At 38.2% G+C, this 21,207-nt stretch overlaps 1 protein-coding gene across 2 annotated transcripts; it reads right to left on the bottom strand.

Annotated features, from left to right (window-relative positions):
• Positions 1–779: 779 nt before the first annotated feature.
• Positions 780–20,563, bottom strand: MCCC1 (methylcrotonyl-CoA carboxylase subunit 1). 2 transcript variants are annotated; one of them, XM_059855708.1, is made up of 19 exons: positions 20,398–20,561; positions 19,314–19,360; positions 18,180–18,319; positions 17,670–17,765; positions 17,394–17,515; positions 16,302–16,449; positions 15,432–15,553; positions 14,212–14,323; positions 13,791–13,872; positions 12,879–13,006; positions 11,769–11,952; positions 11,143–11,252; positions 9,680–9,896; positions 8,878–8,964; positions 8,255–8,304; positions 6,435–6,572; positions 4,965–5,072; positions 3,902–3,973; positions 780–2,348 (listed from the first exon to the last, which is right to left on the bottom strand). In XM_059855708.1, exons 1-19 carry the CDS (start codon positions 20,451–20,453, stop codon positions 2,229–2,231), a joined length of 2,139 nt encoding a protein of 712 aa, XP_059711691.1. In that variant the 5' UTR covers positions 20,454–20,561; the 3' UTR covers positions 780–2,228. The 2 variants fall into 2 exon arrangements, 1 of the variants encoding a protein (XP_059711691.1); XR_009487693.1 differs by lacking the exons at positions 780–2,348; positions 3,902–3,973; positions 4,965–5,072 and adding an exon at positions 7,770–7,910 and having other exon boundaries at positions 6,434–6,572; positions 20,398–20,563.
• Between the last annotated feature and the right edge of the window lie 644 nt (positions 20,564–21,207).

Here is a 21,207-nt window from a genome sequence, read left to right as displayed (position 1 = left end):
CAGCTATGTTACTATGCTAGGGCTCTTATCAATTTACATTCATAACACAAACATTTATTTGTAATAAACTGAAGATTCATGAATATTTTGTTAATGAAGATACTGGTATAGGAACAACCTACCTTTAATAATTTTTTGAGCATCTCCAAGTTCAATTAAATCACACTGCAGTAAAGCATTTCAAGTATGCAAACTATGACAGTGACTTCTGCAAGAGATATTTCTTATATAAACAAAATCATCACTATCTGAAAAATCTCAGTAGAAACCTATAGAGATAAAAACAGATAATTTTTGAGAAGTGAGGGAAAATGAAGACTGGTGAGATTATCTGTCTCCCCTGGCTCCGAAGGGAGGACATTTTGTCAGTTCCCAGGGAATGTGTTTTGCTGCACTGGCTGTGTGCAGCCAAGCTGTGCAGACTGAGCGGGCAGGGAACCTCCTGCTGGGAGTTTTAATGTTTTGGTACAGATTCAGTGCAGCAAAGTCAGTCTAGAAACAGCCGTGTCACAGAGAGAGAAAAAAATAAATGCCAAGTTGCTGAGTCTCTTCAGGGCTAAGCTCATGTTTCTATGTGAGGATTCAATTCTGGATAAAACAAGTGCCTAACCTTACCTGCAGTGAAGCCCATCACAAGTGTCTGGATTACTGCCTCCTAAATGTGATCTGCAGATTGTGCTCATCATCATCAAATGATACAGAAAAGCTGCTTAAACCCTCTAATCCAATGCATGAACAGAAACAACCAAGGAAAGAACAAAAGGGAGAAAAATCAAACATTCCAAGTTATGCTTAATTTTTATTTGGCAGTAAATAAAAATCATAGTGGCAATATTCTACAAGATGATCACTGGAATTTCATTATTTGCTAGGTGACCATAGGATTGGAAGAAAAATTGTAAAGTATTAAAATATGCTTTTAATACACTGATCATCCAGAGTCATTGCTTTTTTACCACTTTTTCTTCTGCATTGCAGACAAGGCTGCACAATTGTAAAAGCAGATCAGAGAATTCCCCATGATACTGTATATTGATTCAGAAATGAGATTTCAGGCAAGAGTCCATTTGCACAGATTTAGCTACAGTCCTGGGATCACTGCAGCATCTGATTGTTCCTTTCTGCAGTACAGAACAGATTATTTAATTAAATCAGCATATCAAAACTTCACGTGATAACAACTTCATATTAACTAGAAAATGAATAGACTTTCAAAGTTTGCAACAGTTAAAACATTTTTTTCTTTCCCTTGTTTCCCTAAGGTGCTGCTTAAATAAGTTAAATTTATGGCAAATTATCAGTATGCTTAGTCTGAGAATTCTTTTTCTTCGCATTTCTAAAAATCTACCAACTTTCCCTTCTGAAACCCTGCAGATACAAAAAAAAATCTATTCTTCTTAGTATTCTTATTTTATGTTGTTATAAAGACTGTGGTGTAGTTTATTCTAGCCAATAAGAATTACGCTAGAACATGAACAATATGGTAACAGTAATGAAGATTTTGAAGTCAGTATTGTATTTTGGCACTCTAAGTATTAAATAAGCTTATATTTCTATGTTACTACTTCATGTTTAAAGTTAAAATGGTATTTTTTGAAAGCAGTTACATTTTAACTTTGATTAGTGTAGCAAATGTATTTGAGAAATGCTTTGCATCACATATTTTGAGGTATATTAAAATAATTTTTGAAATGCAATTTTCACAACTCATTGAGGTAAACAGGAAAAACAGATGCACCAGAAATGACTGACAGGGATTCTGGGCTAAGGAACAATCCTGAATTCCCTATTAAGGCAAAAACGTAAGATACAAACAGGAATTTTGCCAGAAAATAGCAAAACTGTGCTTCAGATTTCCTTCAAATCAATCCTCGCATATTTAAGGGAAAAAAGGCAGCTGTGAAAAAGAAGAACCCAACCTGTCTGTACTTTATAGTCCTTATTAACCTCTCTGATCCTTTCAGAGTTTCACATCTTCTTCCAGTCCTTTCCTCAGGCAAACAACCACTGGACAACAATCACACAGGTCCACAAGTTATAAATACAATTACAGTATAGTGATACCCAAATTTCAGTGAAGACAGGATAATTTACAGTCAAACTATGCAGGAAGTGCAGAGGAAACCAATCCCCCAATCATACAAAACAGTTTGCTGAAAATATGCAGAAATCTTCTTCCAGGAGAAAATCGGCAAAATTGAAAAAATGAAATGCACCTTCCTTGAATTTTATTTTGACTCTGCCTCTTCATCCACGAATTCAACGAGTGGAGCATGCCTGTTGGCCTGGGCACCTTCTTGGAAATTGACCTTTTTAATCACTCCTGCCTTGGGAGCCCTTATGGTGTGCTGCACAGAAACACAGCCAGAGTGAACAGCAGACAACTCAGGGGTTCCCTCCCCTCCCTCTCTCTCCCGCAAATGCCAGCATTACTGCTTGGTCCATTTAGAACTGAACACACTTAATTCCTTCCTCTGAAATATTTTATTTTAAACCTTCTTTTAAACATTCCTAGTCTACTTTTGAGCTTTATTTTCTCATGAATATTTGATAAGTATACTGGGGAGAAAAATGCTATATAATACATTTTTATGAATTATCATCATCATATGAATGATCATCAGTATGAACAGCTGACTTATTTTACCTCACTAATACTTTCTCTTGTTGTAATAAATACCAAACAGAAATAACACAGCATTAATCCAAAATGTTAATCAGAGAGCAGATTTGTTCCCTTAAGAGAAATCTGCAGATTTACTAAAGATATTTCTGTTTTCTGGCCAGGAGGGGTCTTTAGTGGGCAGATATTTGGCAAAATGCAGATGAAATACAAATACAGCTACTAATGACAGTAAAGGAACAGCATGCTTACACACCAGCCCCCAACTGGTCTGCTTGTCATTGTACCATGTTAGTTTGATATTGCAGCTTTGCCTCTTGGTAGTTTTCTACACAGGATTAGTCTAGCATCAAAACACTTACGATCAGATATTAAATCCTCACATCTAAGGACTCTCTAAATACTAATTTGCTTTTTAAATTTTACATTTCATATTTCAATGGCACTTTAAAAACTAACTCAGATAATGTCAGTCTGGGTATCAGCTGAAGAGGCACGAACACATTTAGCATCCAACTGCAAAGAAGTTTGTGTGTAGGTTTTTTAGTGCACACAGTTTTATTTTATAGAATTTGAGTGTAATTAAGAAAAGAACACGATAAGAGAAAGGCAGATTTTCTCAACAATGTTAGTTCTGCTGCAATAAACTGAGGTTTATTTTAAACTAATAGTTCAACCAAACCAGTTCAGGCTACAGAAACTGTAATTCAAGCAATCTGAGCCACAGTCAAGCACTGTGACAAGGTAAAATTCAGTCCTCTGAATGCTGTGTGGATAACTACAGGGAATCTTTAGTGTGCTCCTCATAAAACTTTATGTAAATATTATTATTAATAATAATAATAACAAAATGATTATACACAAGAAGAATCCTGTGCATATTTACAACATCTCCATTAGCTAAATCTCTGCTTGAAGTAACTGCAGACATCCATGTGCGTGGATCACAACCAGGGAAGAAGAGACACACCAAGACAGTTTTGTGCAAGAAAATTCAAAGAAGAGGAGGGGACAGAAGGCCTGACACCACCACCCAAATGCATGCTAAAACAGCTGCAGAATACCATGGATTATATCATAATCATTTGTTAGTAAAATAACAGCAAATATAATCCTCTGAAATCCAGTCAGACACAACACTGATGTTACAGCAGATGAAGTGATACTGAGAGCTGCAAGCTGCCCTCCACATTGAACTTCAATAATGCAACCAAAAATTATTAAATTTTGAGCAGATTTTTATTTCCTTAAAAATTAAAACCTTTATATGTCACTTACCTCCATTTTCATAGCTATCATAACCATTAGAGGGTCTCCAATCTGAACCTTATCCCCTGCCTTCACAAACACCTGCAATTCAGGAGAAAATTGGGGGAAAAATCATTTATGCCTGTACAATTCAAAATCAGCTGGATCTTGACCAACACAATGCACAGAGGGAGGGAGGTTTTGCAAAACAGCCTCATATTATTTATTTTTGTTGGTCTGGCTATTTGAGTTCTCTATATAGGGAACAGTTCTAGATAGATCTCCTCAAGGGAAGGCAGAACCTACAGAAAGAGGGTCAGTACCAGATGACAGGATGACCAGGAAGTCATCTACCTATCAAAGAAGAAACACTAGAAGAGATGATGTATAATCTACCCTTTCTGGGCTTCAGCAATTCTATTTTGAGGAAAGTGCAAGACCTTTTCCTGGAACCAGTCCCTAAAGTCTTTAAAATAACATCCAGATAGAAGAAGATGGCAGGAGCCACCTCATATTTCAACAATTACTCTGATTTGGAGTGTTCATTCAGGATGTCAGAGATCCATGTTCCATGTACTCCATCCTCTATGCCTTTTTATTAGTGGCTGAATCTTTCAACGACTAAACTCTCCAGAAAATCTCTTTCTGTGGAAACTTTGTCACTGTGCAGAGAATGCAGAGGACTTGCTGAGCTAAAGAAAATTAAATCAATTCACAGCTTAACAAAAGAGGCATTTCTGAGTATTTCTTCTTTTGCAAGTGCATCTCACTCTCGTGTTAGATGAAATTAATCAAACAGCCCATAGCACTTCAGGGAGCTTTGACTTGGAAAGTAATTAAGATGGAGAAAAAAATTAGTTAAGCAGTAGCATTAATTCAGATCTTCCAGAGCTCTACAGAAAGAATGGAAGCCTTAAAAAGCCATGGGTGGCTGTTGAAAACTCAGAGTAAACAAAGCTTTTTCCAATCAGAAGCCACACAACACTGCATTACTAGCCCCAGTTCTTTCCTGGCAGTACAGAAGCACTATTTCTGGCAGAGTAAATCTGAATATATTGGAGAATTCAGGTCCCACCCATGTTGTTATAATTACCTTTTCTACTGTGCCTGTCATGGGTGCCACAGCTCCACTTTGTTCTGCCCCTGAACTCACTGCAGACAAATATTTGGGCACAGGGAGGCCAATCTGAGCACTGCCTTCCTACAAAAACAAAATCCAGGGCTGGTGAGTTAACAACATGAGATAACAGCACCAGTAGATGGGCTGGCAGAGGGAAAGAACACATGCAGCCTCAGGCAAAGCAGTCAGCTCTGAAGGTGGCAGACCCCGAGGTCAGGGCTGCGCTAGGACTGTGATGGTCACTGCTTTGCCAATGTCTGAGGCCTAAAAGTCACACACGCTGCTGGAAGGACCAGCAAGGAAGGAACAACCCCTGTGACCAAAGCAGCTCCATGTCGATCTTTATACAAACCCTGTATTTGTACCTTCCCTGTTTCTGCATCAGCAGTGCAGAAGGTTTTGGAAAATGCATAAAGGCTGTTTGCACAGGAGAAGGCAGGTTGCTGCAACAAGCAGGAGACATGGTGGCATCTTCATTGCCAGCCACTGCCAATGAGCGCTTCACAATTTACAGTAAAATTAATTCAGTGCTAAATTTAGTCAAAAATTCTCACTGTTAATCAAAATTCCTTTAAGTCCTCTCAGAGTTGCTTCCCAGCATCTCTCAAAGCCTCATTACCCCCCACATCCTTCCATGTCCTAAAGTGCTGTGATTTCTTCTCTATCACTCATGCCAGACTCCACTCTGATACCACAGGACAACTGAGCTTTGCCATTCCAGCATGGGGTTATTTTGACCTCATCACTGGAGCAACAAAGTTTTTGCTGCATTCTCCTGAAAGTCTTAAGGGGCTCAGAGCTAAAAGACAATTACTGAAACTAATAAATAATAATTTATTTATTTAGATTACATTGAGTTACTTTAAGGCCTTGCAATGTTTTAACTGTAAATAAAAAAATTACAACCTAATAATGCAGTTAGAGTACCTCTTTTTTCAAATGCCACTTGCATATATGCAATACATATAATGCCATGGTAACTCATAATTGCATATTTTAATATTAGCTGAAGATATCCTTCCTCAGACCAGTATTGATTTATTTCTTGTCATATAATTGAAAAATTGTAACTGAAATTAAAACACAAATTACAAGACCTTTCAAATATTTGTCAGTTTGAAGCATTTGCTACTGTTCTGTGACAAACTTAAATACCTGACAAATTTAGTAATTTTTGTTCCCCCCTCCTAAACCATCATTTCCAAGCCATCATTTCCTCACATGCTATATTTTAACTTTCTAAAAGTAATTATTTTTCTCACTCACCACAAGCAATGAATGTCTAATTAGAACAATAATCCAACAAGTATCAAAACTTGATAGGTCAAAGTAAGAAACTGAAATTGTTGTTCTCTTTCACATTCTATTGCAATTTATATTGTTCATTTATATGGATAAAATTCCAACATTTTAAATTTGTGATAGTAAAGAAAGGAACATTACCGGGAAGAACAGATAAATGGTGTTGTCCAAAATGACCAACTTGGACTTAGACACTGTTCCATTTACTGAAGACCTCAAGTAAAGTGAATCACCTTCTTTCAAGATCTCTCCAGAAATCAGGAATGTTTTATCTTGAATCTGAAAGTTAAATGCTTTTATAAGGACAAAGGTTAACCCTCCATGAGCAATAAATCAAAAGATTGTGTTTGTAGCCTCATAACCTATGATTCTGCATGGGCAACTCTGGAATTAAAAAAAAAAAAGGCATTTTTAAAACTTATGTATCCCTTATTTTCAGTTAAGAGACTGTTCTATATCCAATAAAAACAGCTCAGCAAATTATCTAGTATATTCACTCAGGACAATTTTTTCTGCTAAACAAGGATATACTATCTCTCAAGACAAACAAAAAACTCCCCAGAATATTCAGTTTAGTGATGCTATTAAAATCCAATATTTTTAACTTGTCCTAGCATCTTGACTTTCTTCAAAGTGAGGAATTCATAGTATTCAGCTGACATATTCCACAAGGTTTTCCAAAAGAGAGGTGACTTCCTCTGTCTTGGAAGCTTGTAGGACAAGAACTATAACATATTCAGTAAACCTGCAAAGGAACAGCAATGGAAACAGTGCCAGTGAGACACCAAAACTGCAAAAAAAAAGACCAAACAGAAAGGTAATTTATTTATGAATATCCCTTCCCACTCTCCTTCAGTGGAAGCTGCACCTGTACTACAACTGCAGCACACAAAGACAGTAAGAACACAAAGGTAAATACATTATATTTCCCTCATATGTTTACTTCCAAGTCTGACATCACTGAGCACAGAATCAGAGACTTGCTGGTCTTTCAAGATGGTACAAGTAGAAATAAAACTCAGGTCTTCATTTACATAGTTGCAAATTATTCTTCCACTGAAAACATGCATTGAAAGGATGCTGGTGATCTGGCACTGATCCCTGAGCAGAGAATTGTTCACTTGAGCACTGAGTGCCTGCCAGTTCCAGGCCCAGCCACTTGCTCTGGTGGCTTTGCCTCAGGACAGGTTCTGCAGCACTCCAGAGGCACTGTCCTCATAATAAGCCCCCAGTTATATCTTCACATCTCTTATCTCCAGTTGCTCTCCATTTTCTTGTCAACCCCCATTCTTCCTTCTATCCCTAGGAGTCTGCATTCTCCCCACTTACACAACCCCCTTCAGCCAACAACTGGAGACTCTCACATGTGCACACACAAAATTATCTACAACTAAGGCATCCTGAGCTGTTTACTACAGGAGCTCTATAGCATGGACAAAGAAGCCAATTCTAGGGGGTATCATTCAATTATCTAACCAGAAGATTCCTCAGCCCATTTGGTAATCACTCTCCAATCTCCATCTTCAAAATAAAATGTTATCTTGCAGATAATGCTTTAGAAAGCTTATATTTATCCCACAGAAGATCCATTCTCATGCACAGAATAGAGCAGGAGTCCTGTGGAAAAAAAGTCTTTTTAAATGCAGATTTAAATCTAACTACTCAGGTTTTAAACAAACAAATTTAACACGGAAAATAAAGAATAAGACCTTTAAATGCTGAAAACACAAACACTTCTCTTAGCCTTGTGAGAAACATTTTAATAGCTCCTCCATGCCAATCTAGCATCTAGCACAGTTAATTTCAGGTCAAAGTAACAGTATATAGCAATGAATACAAGCAAACTAAAAATAGAATCTTGCATCTGTAACCACCAAGCAACTTTAGTAACAATTAATACTAAAAGAAATCTACAAGAAATGGATTCTTTGATCTAATGAAGTATCTGAAAAAAATTGTACCTGCATTTTGTATGACCCATCTTGATTGTAACTTACAGCTACATCCACAACTGTTCAATAAAACAAAACATGCATGTGTGAGTAGATTTAATTGGAGTATCTAGAGAATGATGACATATAAACTCTATCAATGCTTTCTTGATAAAAATGAGGCCTACCAACACTAAGATAAGAAAAAGTATTTTCAGATTAGCTTACTACACACTGCAGAATTCCTACTGAATTCCAGACAATTTTTCTTTCAAAGATGAACATCTGAAATCATGTATCTAAAATCTGTATTATCTGGACAGAAAACAAGATTGTGAGGGGAGGAAGTACTCCTTTCACAACAAAATGAAGTTCAAAAAAAGTAAATGGCACTCTTCTCTTTTTAAAATCTCAACCTCATTCATTTAAATGATGAACATGAATTAGTAGTCATTTCCATTTGGTTTACATGTCCTCATGATCTAACAGTGTGGATTAAACATGCAATTCTGTGAATTCCCAGCTTACACTGCATACAACTCATATGATTCTGATTCTATGCTGTTTCTTAGCCTGAATTTTCAAGCACCAGTTAAAATAACTTCATCCATCAAGTACCTTCCTTCTCTCCACACACTTCTTTATTAACTTACTCTTTTCCCCATCCAGCAGAGACAGTTTTCTAGTGTAACATATATTTATTCTTCTACCAGTGCTGGATGCAAATGGTGAGAATTTATCTAAAACACAAAATACACAGATATGTTATTTTTCATTCTACTTCAGCAAAACACAATACTTAGGCCTTAAAATCATTGTTCTACTCTTACTACCTTCATATTGATGTATTTATATTGCACAGAAAAGACCGGGGAACTACTGTAGTCAGAGAGAGTGACAATGCCTTGATCTCCAACACTGAATAAATTGATGCTGTGTGACCTACAGAAAACATGACACTAAGAAGGCCACTGGCTGTTTTCCATGAACACATCCCTGAACAGGACTAGAGAGCATCAGAATTCAACTACAAGACAGCAGGTCCTGATTAACCTTTAGGTGAAGGTTCCATTAAACCCGCACTGCCTCTCCCATTCAGAGCAGAGGTAATTTTGTCTGAAGACCTTGGCCAAGTGTAGGAGTAACAGAGGCAGAAAGTCACTGCTTGTGCTTATCAAGAGCAAAGAGCTCACAGTGTCACTGACCACGAATTCCAAGGTCTTTCAGACAGTGCCTGTCTGAAGGACTTTGGGAAGTACCCTGGACATTACAGTGGTGACACATTCCCTATCTGATCCTCAACAAAAGTTATAGTCTGCCCTGTGTGCAAATATCTGGGAGATGCCAGAAGGCAAGGCCCTGAGCAGGCACAAAGTAGGGCAAAGAAAGAACATCCAAATTAAATAACTGCACATGAACTCATAAAATAAAACAATACAAAACAATGATCCTTACCATCTGACTGATCCCTGAAAGCATCTGTTAGCATCTTCTCTTTCAGTATGAGCCCTAGAGCTGCCTGACACATAACTTCATGTGGAGTTGCCTTTTTGGCTGGAAATAGTTCATCATGGTGTTGAGGAATGAAATTAGTGTGCACATTTCCAGCCTCAAACTGTGGGTGTCCTGACAGGCTCAGTAAGAAATCAATATTAGTGCTTAATCCAACAATCTGTAAAGAAACAGGATAGAAACAAATTGCCAAAATGAGTTATGAATACACAGCTTTCTGCTCAAAAAGTTTATCAGTAAAATGTAATTCATTCAGCTGGTCTGTTTTATTATCAATTAAACCAGTGACTGTAAAAAGACAGAAAACCAAAACAAAACCCAAAAACCCAAAAGCTGCTTTCTCCAAAGCACTCTGTTTTCTAAATGTTGCCTTTGTCCACTGTGAAGTTGAGCAAAGTTTCCCAGAAACAGAAGCAGGAGGTAATTTCAGAAAAAAACTACTTCCGGAAAATTGCACTCTGAGTATTTGGAAGAACATTCCTAACTTGACAAGTGCTTCTTATTAAAAATGAGTTACAATGGTTTCAGTATCCCATATTTGATCTTTTAATAGTAAAAAGTAGGAACAGGGACTTCTATAAGTTTACTAGATACTATCCATTTCCTATAGTGCAAAATACCTAATGAAACAACATTATTATTTTAGAGAAATCATTGAAACTATTAACTATGTTATGCTGTCAACATTTATTGACAGAACTGCTAAGAAAATTCTGGAAAAACCAAGAGAATTATTTTATCTCTTTCTCTTGCAGTAAATTTCATTTTCAGCTAAAACAATAACAGACCCAACACTTTCACTACCTCAGGCACATGAACATGACGTTCATGTTGTTGATTTAAAAGTGTAAATTAGTTGTGCACAAGTAATATTCAGTCTCACCTCAAGCCAAACCTTCTGAATTCTGCTTTTGAAAACAGTTATAATACCTGTGGTTTTCACAGGGAAAAATGGAATGTTTCTTAAAAAGAACTCACAGCATATTTCTTTACCACATGTATAGTCTAAAAATTTAGTTCTGTTTATAAATTAAAAATTACAAGCAAACATGGTCTGACACAAATTCCACTACAGAAACCCTCTAAGTCTGAGAAAGCTCACACTACAATTAGAAATGTTGCTTAGCCTTACACTTCTACAACATCCCAGGTGCATATTCAAACTGAAGACACCAGAAACCTAAAAATCTATGCGTAAAACTGGGCTTCACACTTACTTTTACTCACTCCACCAGTGAAAACAGTTTGAAAATTAGGAAAAAATACAACTTTTGCATACTGATGCATTTGAAATGCAGTAGCAATGCAGCCCCTCCCTTCTGGAAACCACTTTTGTTTTACTGCAGTATTTTCTGCATGCTTTGATGGCTCAGGCTGTGGTATCACACCGGGTTCCTCCCACTTACATTGTACTGGTGCAAACTGTAGCGCAGCTTTCTGAGCGCTGCCTGTCGGTCCTCAGCCCAAACAACCAGCTTGGCAATCATGGGGTCATAATGCACAGAAACCTCATCCCCTGAAACGTGGCAATAAAACAAAAATGCTGCAACATGTAACCACGAATTTATGTAAGTTGATAATCTAAAGTACTTGGGCACATGGCATCCAACTTGGGCACAATTCATAGCCACATTTCTCTCAAGATTAAAGTTGTTTGAGGACATGATGATGTGACCTGGCATTTCAATTTCAAGGACAATTTCAGCACAGACTTTTCATAAATTTTTGTAGAGGTAACATGACTCAAATTCAATTTTCTTTATTGCAATCAGAATGCAGGATTGCTAAACGGTGAGGAGAATATCACCACCATGAGCCAGTGGACATTAATTTGGGTACAGGTAAAGAAGAGGCAAATTCAGCGATTGACCAAAAGTACATGGAAAATCGTAAGGAAGAATAATTCTGTAGGGATTTGTCTTTATAATAACACTCTCTTAGACAAACTTATTTAGGCCAAAGAGGGAAATGCTTACAAAGATAAGTTCCTGATGTTAATTATTTCTTCTTCCATCACTGCCTTCAGTTTTACCTTGCCTGACTCCAGTCTCTATCCTGGTGAAACGATCTGCTGGGGGGGTGGATAAGTGCAACAGGGGCCCAGCTCCTGGCATAAAGTTATTATTAGGGTCTTCAGCATATATTCTAGCTTCAAATGCATGGCCCTGGAGCAGGATGTCTTCCTGCATTAAAGGAATCTTCTCTCCTGCTGCAACCTGAAAACAATAGGTTTTTTCTTTAATGCAGGATGGATCAGTACTCTGGAATGCTGATATATGAAATATTAACTATATTTCTTCTGAATATGAACAACTAGGAAGCCCATTTTAAAAAGCACAAGGAGAAAAACAGTGCCAAGACCACTGAACCTGTCCACCTTGTTTCTCTCTTTCTTCCAGTGTTGATTGATCCCTGCTCTAACTCAGGATTCAATTCTTAATTTTCATGCCCAGATAAGGAAGACAAATGTTCCTTCTTTTTGCATCAGCATTGCCATTTTAATTTTCTTTTTGTTTACACTTCCCCACCCTTAATCTCACAATACTTAAGCTGCTGTCCTCACACTTGGATTTATGCAAACGGAATTGGGGTTTATTTCAAGTTCCCTAATACCCAAAACTTCCTGTGATCATTCAAACATGTGAATAATCTCTGCAAATTGGGTGTGTGAGGAAATCCATTGCTCCAGTCCACCTCACTGTACATCTATTTCAGAATGTGTCTATACTGGTATAACACCAGACCTAGGTTTTTGTGAAGATTTTTTTCCTCCTACAGCCTGATGCAAGAATGATTTTTGGGCCACAGATCCATTTCAAATAGTTTTAGAAACCTTACAACATAGCAAAGGAAAGATCAGGACCTCACTCCCTCCCACTTTCCACACTGTCTGTAATGTCTCTAAATACATTTTAAAAATGTTTTCTCTCTACACAGCTGGGAGAGGCCTGGTTGAAATTCAGAGCACCTATACAATGCTCTACATCCAATACAGCAATGTGAGATGTTCCTATGGAGCAAAGGAAACTCTAACCTGACAGCTGAGCAGGAGATGAGGATCTGGAAACCCATCTGGCCTCTCACAGGCAGTGTCACACAGCACTCAGGAGGAACTCTACATATAAAATCAATTAACACTCACCCTGAGCTGCCATTCCACCAAGTCTGTTCCAGTGATCATCTCTGTAACTGGGTGCTCTACTTGCAGCCTGGTATTCATCTCCATGAAGTAAAAATTATGTTGGGAGTCCATAATAAATTCAACTGTTCCTGAAGTATTTAACAAAAGGACACTTCACCTAAGAGCATCTGAGGTGTCCATTTATGGAAAAGACATCCAAGACACTTAATTCTACTATGCCGAGACTATTTCTAAATCAGACACACTGAATTTCTATATTAAATTCTATACAAATAATCCAAAAGGGTCACAAAATTGAGATCTGAAAACAGAAGGGTTGTTTCCTTGTATATTTACATAACCTCTGTTTAGTAGCCATTCTCTACAGTAAGAGCTGCATTTCATTAGCACTTTAAAAGTGCATCAAGACTCTTTGAAAGGATTCTGAATATTCATAGGGTATGTAATTTTTTAAAAATAAATATCCGAAGAAAGCAGTGAGAAAATAAAGTTACAAATAATTTCAGGAGGTTATTTTTCATCTGGGAAATGGTGTGGACTTTAAAGTGAGTTGTGATTTTCTTTTAAAGACTACTGTTTGCATATAAAGTATTACCCTTTCTATGCTAAAAGAAAAATTATTTTCCCCTTGCTCAGCTCAAATTTACTAATTCATAATGCTCACTTTCCAACAACAGTTGAGTTGACCAAATTATCTGCCCTGAAATTTTTTCTTTCTATTCTTCAGCTGCCACTGGTCTTGAGTTCAGGTATGCTAATTTAAATCTGTAATTACATCAGAATTAACTACATGATTACTTGCTTAAACCTCAAAAATCTGAGGGATGTATGTCATACTTGAAAACAACCAGATGCCATTTGCTTGAGACTTAAAGTCTGACTAAGTTAAAAGCTGCACCTCCCCAGGCTTACCAGCTCCCACATAATTCACTGCTTTAGCTGCTTTGACAGCAGCTTCTCCAAGTCTCCTTCGAACCTCTGGACTGATTCCTGGCTGTAAATAATAATAATAATAATAATAATAATAATAATAATAATACAAACTACTGTTAAGTTTGGTGATATTAAACCTGGTATGCATGAATATTGAACAGAATTAACAACTTCAGTGAAACCCTGATCTTACACTTGAAATCTACATAATTCTTCTTTAAGAATCATTTTCCTAAAGAATGTAGGGTTTTTTTTTCAATTAGAACATCTTCTGCAGCAAAACTAAAACAAGTCTGAGAATTACAAATAAATTATTACCCACTACATACATTCAGTGGAGGATAGCAACTACTATAAAAACATGGCCGTTCATTAAAAATATTAACAATGTTCTGCTCACCCCTGGTGCCTCTTCAATGATTTTCTGATGCCTCCTTTGCACACTGCAGTCTCTTTCAAACAAATACACTGCATTGCCATGCTGGTCACCAAATACCTGGACTTCAACATGCCTGCTCCATAAAAATAGATGTTTTAATGTATTTTAATGCTCCAAACAGACTTCAAACTTGTACATTTCAGTAGGATTTCTTGTAAGTTTAAGTGTCTGTCCTTAAATAAATACCAAAAATGTAAAGTGAGGCTAATATTACGCAGGATTTTACTGTTTCAGACTTATTCAATCTTCTAAATGAAAGAGGATTCCTAGTAACTACTGCAGTGAAATCTCATAGATTGTAGGATAAGCAAGACATCTATCTGAACGCTGCTACTTCTTTCTTAGTTACTAAAATAAAAGTAAAACCACTTCACTATTAATTTGATAATGATTATTTCCCTCATAATTTACTGTGCAGCGATTCACAAGACACAGTAGCAGTGCTGGCTCAGAAATAACATTGTTCACTTCAAAATACCATTTCAAAGGATAACTATCAGGTGGCAGAAGTTTATTCTATGCATAAAACTAATAAAAATATATGACCATTCTGACAATCCCCTGATCCTGGCAAAAGAAACTCCACAGCAATGAGATTTTTCTCATGTCCACTTGACAGCATAAGCAGACCCTCAATTTCTTTGGAATAAATGCTTTCCCTATAGTGATGCTTCAAGGAAGAACAGATGTAAAGCACAAGAGTGTCAGACCTCTGTGAGACATTCTTTACAAAAAATAAATTGGTTCAGTTTCACAGGCCAGGCATGAGCTAGACTCTCACTTCTGTTTGAAACATCGAAATAGAGGAAGATTAAATAACTGGTTTGGGACACCTGATGGCAGCAGAAACACCATCACAGCTTGACTAAGGTCTATAGTTTGAATATTATAGTGTGATTTTTTTTGCTAGATGTAAATCAATTTTAGAAATCTCACTGCCACATCTCCCAAGCAGTAGCATTTTAATTCCTGTCATTCAAAACAAAGCCACTACAAGAAATTCAATAAATTGTAAACAATTTTGACCAAATTAACAACTTTCATAGTGCAAATCAGACATACAAAACCAATTTTAATCCTACAACTAAGCTAGCTATGCTTATTTAACTAAACTATGCTATTTATTTTTATTTAAGTAGAATAAACATTACAGTGTTTATACTGAAGCATCTATTTCTCACCTTGGATTATTTACAAATTTCTCAATCAGCATTGCATCATCATTAAAAGACTTCTTTGCTTCTCTCCTTGCTGATTCTAATTGGTCCAGAAACTCCTTTTCTGAATGAGCAATCCTCATACCCTAAAATAAAACAACTTATCTAAATAGCTAAAAACACACAATGAAAAACCTTGCTGCACACACAGTGAGAAATTAGCTTAAAAATAACATTTTTTTTCTTTCATAAACTTCAGTAGAATTGTGTATCAGCTTCCAGTAAGATAATCCTACTAAGTCCCACTGAAAGTGCCATAAGAAGTGTAAAAAATAGATATTATCACTCCATTGGTATGAGTAAGGACAAAATTCAATTTTGTCCTCAGATATTATAGAAATTTTCCACGGTTAGCAGAGAAAAACTTATTTTTTACAAAATAAATCTAGCTATTTTGGAAAAAACTAAAATTTTCTACACGTAATTTTTATAGACATTTATTTCAGAACAAAATCTGATTTAGACTGGGAGTTCACCACTCACTGAAAAATATCTAGACACAAAATGGTATTTCTAATCATTTCTTATGCAACATTTAAAACTGTTAGCAAAGGAAGTCACAGAAGCTATCACAGAGTAACAATTTAAAGTCATCTCATTATGCATGAATCCACAGCATAACTTTTCTGCTCATGTGAATTACTGGAGATCCACTGAAACAAATAAAACTCTTCCAGTTTATTCCAGCTACTTATCTTCTGCATATCAAAGGGAAATGAGATTTCATAGTGCTAGATTGGCCATTAATAAATTTTAACACAAAGTACTTTTCCAGTTTTTGTTTTCTTTTAGAATATTGAGTTACAGCACATGATGAACAGAGGAGCTCCTTACCTTTCCTCCACCCCCACGGACAGCTTTAATCATTACTGGGTATCCAATTCTCCTGGCATGCTCCCTTAGACACTCATCAGACTGATCTTCTCCATGATAACCTTCAACAACAGGAACGCCAGCAGCAGACATTATAGCTTTGGAAGTGCTTTGACAGAACAGTTTTATATTTAGAATGATAAAAATATTTTTTTCTTACTTTAAGCTCCAACCTGTCTAATGCTCCCAATATTAATTCTCTCCATGAAAACAGTTCCACAGTAGACCTCAACAGGACTACTTGCATAGGTGGTTACACAGCATTGGACTGTAATTCAGTACATGCTTCAAACAAATATTTTTGTTTCTCCTAGCAGGATTACACTTTAGTTTGACTGGTTTTTCCACATTACAGATGCCAAAATTTTACATTTTCAAATTAAAACACTGTATCCTACAATATTTAGAGTTGGCAATATATAAAGGCAAAACTTTTCATTACACAGGCTAGATTCACACCACACATAAAACACTCAAGCATAACAACTCTAATTTCTAAAATGCATGCAAAGCTTGTTAAATTACTGAGGCAATTTACTCTCACATTATGAGGTGATAAAGTTAATTCTCTCTAACTACAATTATACAGTTCCTGTGTCAGTAATAACTTCATTTCCATACTCTTGATTTATACTTCATACCTTTAAAGCCTTTCTTTGATCTAAGTAACTAAGAATAAGATTCTCTGTGATGAACTAAACTTATAATTTTACATGAGCCACAATAACCCTGATGATCTGGTGCTTCTTTTCCAGTGCTCTTTTGACCCATCCAATCTGACTGCTGAACCTTTACCTGTACTACACTGCAATGCTTCAATTCTGGAAAAGTAGAATAATTGAATTACAAAAACCCCAATAACTGAACAATCTTGACTGTTTATGTCTCTAAATGAATCTATAAACACGGAGTTTATTCCTTTGAAGAAAACGGTAAAAATACAATGCAAATTGACAAAATAAAACAATTACAGAGCAACTGGTCATTTGTTAACAAAATCAGCTTTGCCAAGCTGTAAACTGTATAACCAAGTAACAAATCAGAAATAGATACCTTTTAATACCCATATCTCTGATAGCAGATGAAGGAGGACCTATGAAGATGATTCCCTCCTGCTTACACAGCTCTGCAAACTCTGTGTTTTCCGAGAGGAAACCATAACCTGGATGAATAGCCTAAAACAGAAAAATGTCACCAGCCTGTTTTTTGTATCAGCTTAGCTTAGAAAACTCGGAAATTTCAGAGATCATTAAGGAAAAACAAGATGAGCAAATATAAAGAACTAAAGATATGGAAGTAACAGAAAATGTAAGGCCCTGATCTCCTTACCTGTGCTGCTGAGACCTTGGCCACCTGCAGTATTTTCTCCATGGCCAAGTAACTCTGCTGTGAGGGTGGTGGACCAATGCAGTATGCTTCATCTGCCTGTTTTACAAAAAATACATCCAACAAAGACTGGTTACTAGCAAATTTAAATGAGTTTCTGAGCTAATTATATCACTTGACAGACTGCAGTTTAAATCACTGCCTTTCCTTGTGGAGGGGCTCAACTGGGTGAAACAAATTCTGACTTTTTCCCCAGAATCACAGTCCATTCTCTAACCCCTGGCTGACCAGAGTCTGGGAGCCAAACTTGAATGCACTTCCTGTAAAGCTGTCAGGTATTGAGACAGACACCAGGCAAACTTTCCACCTATTCAAGGAAAACTTGGCAGTAGGTCTACAGAAGTGAGAATTAACTTTGCATCAGCACCCAAAGCGGATTTACCCATGGAACTTATCAATGAAAAATACTGTTATGAATGAACATCAGCCACAAGTTTAATGAATATACTTCACCATTGCTACGTGCATGGAATTCCTGTCTGCTTCACTATAAACTGCCACAGACTTCACCCCCATTTTCCTGGCTGTTCGCATCACCCTGCAGGCGATTTCTCCTCGGTTTGCAATAAGGATCTTCCCTATGCTGTGACCTCCTGTTTGAAAGGATGAAGCACAGTAAGAAACCAAGCCACAAAAACATTCCTGGAAACAAAGCAACTTTAAAATTCTGGTTTCTTTTGCATTATTTATAAAGTTTATGCATTTCTTCAATAATGGAAAAAGTATGCTTCACCCAAAAGCATTTTCAAGCTGTTCTTCGAATTCTTAACTCAGAGTCCTTATGCAGAAATATCCTTAGGCCTTTTTTTTTTAATTTTAGAATTCAAGAAATATATCTTAACCCTAAAAAAGCCCACTTCTACGTAACAGCTGATGTGTATAGTTGGGCTGTGTACCTTCTGGACTAACTAGGAAACAATCAAAGCTGTGTTGTGTCCCCCACAACAGAAGTGATTCACATACGAAGAGCACTGTTCCACCTTGATACACAGTGACAAAGAAATAAAGATACCAACTTTCACTGTTTTGGTTTTAATCAGTGACTTAGAAACTTCTGAAAATTGTCATGACAGCAGCTACAGCTTGATAGAAGTATAAGGCCAGCACTGACTAGAGTCTTCTCACTGAGAACTAAATAGCTTAAAACTAAACAATAAAATGAAAATAGATCTCTGAATTCCCAAACATAACTTTTTAGATAACATGAAAACAGAGTGAGTTTAAATAATCTTGCTAAACCCCTTTACACTCCTTCATATATTGTTTAAATACCATTATGCCTATAAAACAATTCTCACAGACTTTGCAACATTTGTATCAGACCAGGACTCAGACGAAAACATCACAAAAAATAAATAGTTTTCATTAATTTCCATATACCTAAATATGATAGATAAAATTATACAAAATGTTGCTTAAACATTAAAGATGATTTCTGTTAGGTTAACTACATGTTTGGTTTTCAAAAATTGTGACGATACTGAATATTTATTAAAAAACCCCGCAGTCTTTCAGCAGCTAATAATCTATAACCATCCACACTGCATAGCAATTTAAGCTAGTAGCTAAAGAAGTGAAATTTCATACCTATTGTTGAGGCCCATTTCACAAATATTCGTACTTGGTTCCATTGCCTGTGCAATTATAAAGGGACAGAAGTGTTACAAGTGCATATGAAGAAGTGGCAGTTGAGCTAATTTTATTTTCAGGTGAGAGAAGGACAGCTCTGAAGTTTCTGATACATCTATTGACAAAGAACATATCCAGGAGTAACAAGGGACGTTGCTCAAACTTCACCAGATCTCCCCCTAGGTACTTTCACCTGGACACAATAAAAATTATCCCCATGCTCTTTAGTAGCATTCAAACAGAAATAATCAAGGAGTCTTCTTAAAACAGACAAGCAAAACAACTCTTTTTGGCGGACAGAACAGCCAACAATTTGCATTTATTTATTACAGAGAGGCCAACTCATTATTTGGGAAAGAAGACGTGAGCAAATATAAAATAAAAAAGGTTAAAAAGGCAACAGGAGCTGCTTTTGTAGAGCAAAGGTGCGAAAGAAAACAATGTGAAGGAGCAAGAGTGAGCTATGGAGAGTTTTAGAAACTGAAAGTTAAACTTCAGATGATTAATGTTAACTAAATGAGATAACGGCAGTGAAGTGACCGGATAGAGCTGTGAAAGCAAACTCCTGGAACTGTTTTAATTAGTATTTAAAACAACTTCTGAATTTTGGATCAAGTCCAGCACTCTTTAAGCGGTATCGGACAAAAAGACACGGGACGTCCTCGACACCACACAAGCAGAGCTCGGTCGTATCAACGACAGGAGGAATCGGTGCATGTCTTAAACACTGAATACACAGCGGCCATGGTCACCCTCCCTGCGAACAGGCTGCGGACCGACCCCCGGGGCAGCTCCACGGCACCCGCAGCAGCTGCCACGACCATTCCCCAAGGCCCAGGAGGGTTCATTTGCTCTTCATTCCCCCAGAGCAGCCCAGCCTTCCTGTGTGTCCCCTCACGCCCCGCAGAGCCCCTTCCCCTCCTGCCCGGGCAGCTCCCCCCGGCTCCTCAGGCCGCTCCCGGCCCGCACCCACAGCTGCCCCCGGCCCGGCCGCCCCTGCCCGCGCTCGGGGCCGCTCGGGCCTCCCCTGGCCCGCACTCACAGCCGGCGCAGCGCCCCGAGGCAGCCGCGGCCCCGCTCGGCCGCCGCCAGCGCCATGTTGGGGAGCGCGGGCGGGAGCGGGGAAAGCCCTCAGGGCCAGGGAGCGGGCGGAGGGAGCGCGTCACCGGGAGGAGAGCCGAGCACCGCCGGGGCCTGTTCGGGGAGAGCCGCGGAAATGGCTGTCGGGGGCGGGGCTGGGCGGCACCGAGGAACGGCGCTGAGGATAGGGGGAATAAATTTCATTTAAATGTGAAACGATGCGTGTCGCTGAAGGGTTGTCGGCCCTATGGATGCACGGACTCAGCTGAGCGTGCTCCTTCAGGAATGACAGCTGGGGTTGTAATGGGACAGCGACACGCAGCGGTGAGGGTGCTCGGGAAGGGCGTGGGCATCCTCGGGTAGCTCAACATCCCCAGATCCGCCATCGAAACCGCCTCGAGCAGCAGAGGAGGAGCGGCGGCATCAGAAAGCCGTCAGGATCCATTCCGCTCCCTCAGTCTCTGGAGCTTTGCAAGTCACAGAGCTACAGAAGATTTGGGCTGGAAGGGAGCTTAAAGCTCATCACATTTCATTACCCTCCGTTGAGCAGGGACACCTTCCAGCAGCCCAGGTTGCTCCCAACCCCATCCAACCTGGCCTTGGATACTTCCAGGGATGGCACATCCACAGCCGCTCTGGGCAGCCTGTGCCAGAGCCTCAGCACCCTCCCAGGGAAGGATTTCTTCCATATATTTCTTCCATTTCTTCTATCAGTTTAAGGCCCAGCCAACCCCAGTGCGGGGCCTTTCTAAAGCTGTCCAGCCCCAGCACG

Source organism: Haemorhous mexicanus, chromosome 10, assembly GCF_027477595.1.
Source record: "Haemorhous mexicanus isolate bHaeMex1 chromosome 10, bHaeMex1.pri, whole genome shotgun sequence".
Lineage (NCBI taxonomy): Eukaryota > Metazoa > Chordata > Aves > Passeriformes > Fringillidae > Haemorhous > Haemorhous mexicanus.
This window is presented reverse-complemented; position numbering and strand designations above follow the sequence as displayed.

What these genes read in the sequence shown, in the direction of transcription:
- MCCC1 (XM_059855708.1), bottom strand. Translation starts at nt 20,453, where the DNA reads ATGGCGCTGGCGGCGGCCGAGCGGGGCCGCGGCTGCCTCGGGGCGCTG. An exon ending in AGTGAATTATGTGGGAGCTG is followed by an intron (nt 13,007 to 13,790) that starts GTAAGCCTGGGG and finishes TAAATACTTCAG; the next exon opens with GAACAGTTGAATTTATTATG. An exon ending in CCATTTATCTGTTCTTCCCG is followed by an intron (nt 5,073 to 6,434) that starts GTAATGTTCCTT and finishes TTGTTTTTGTAG; the next exon opens with GAAGGCAGTGCTCAGATTGG.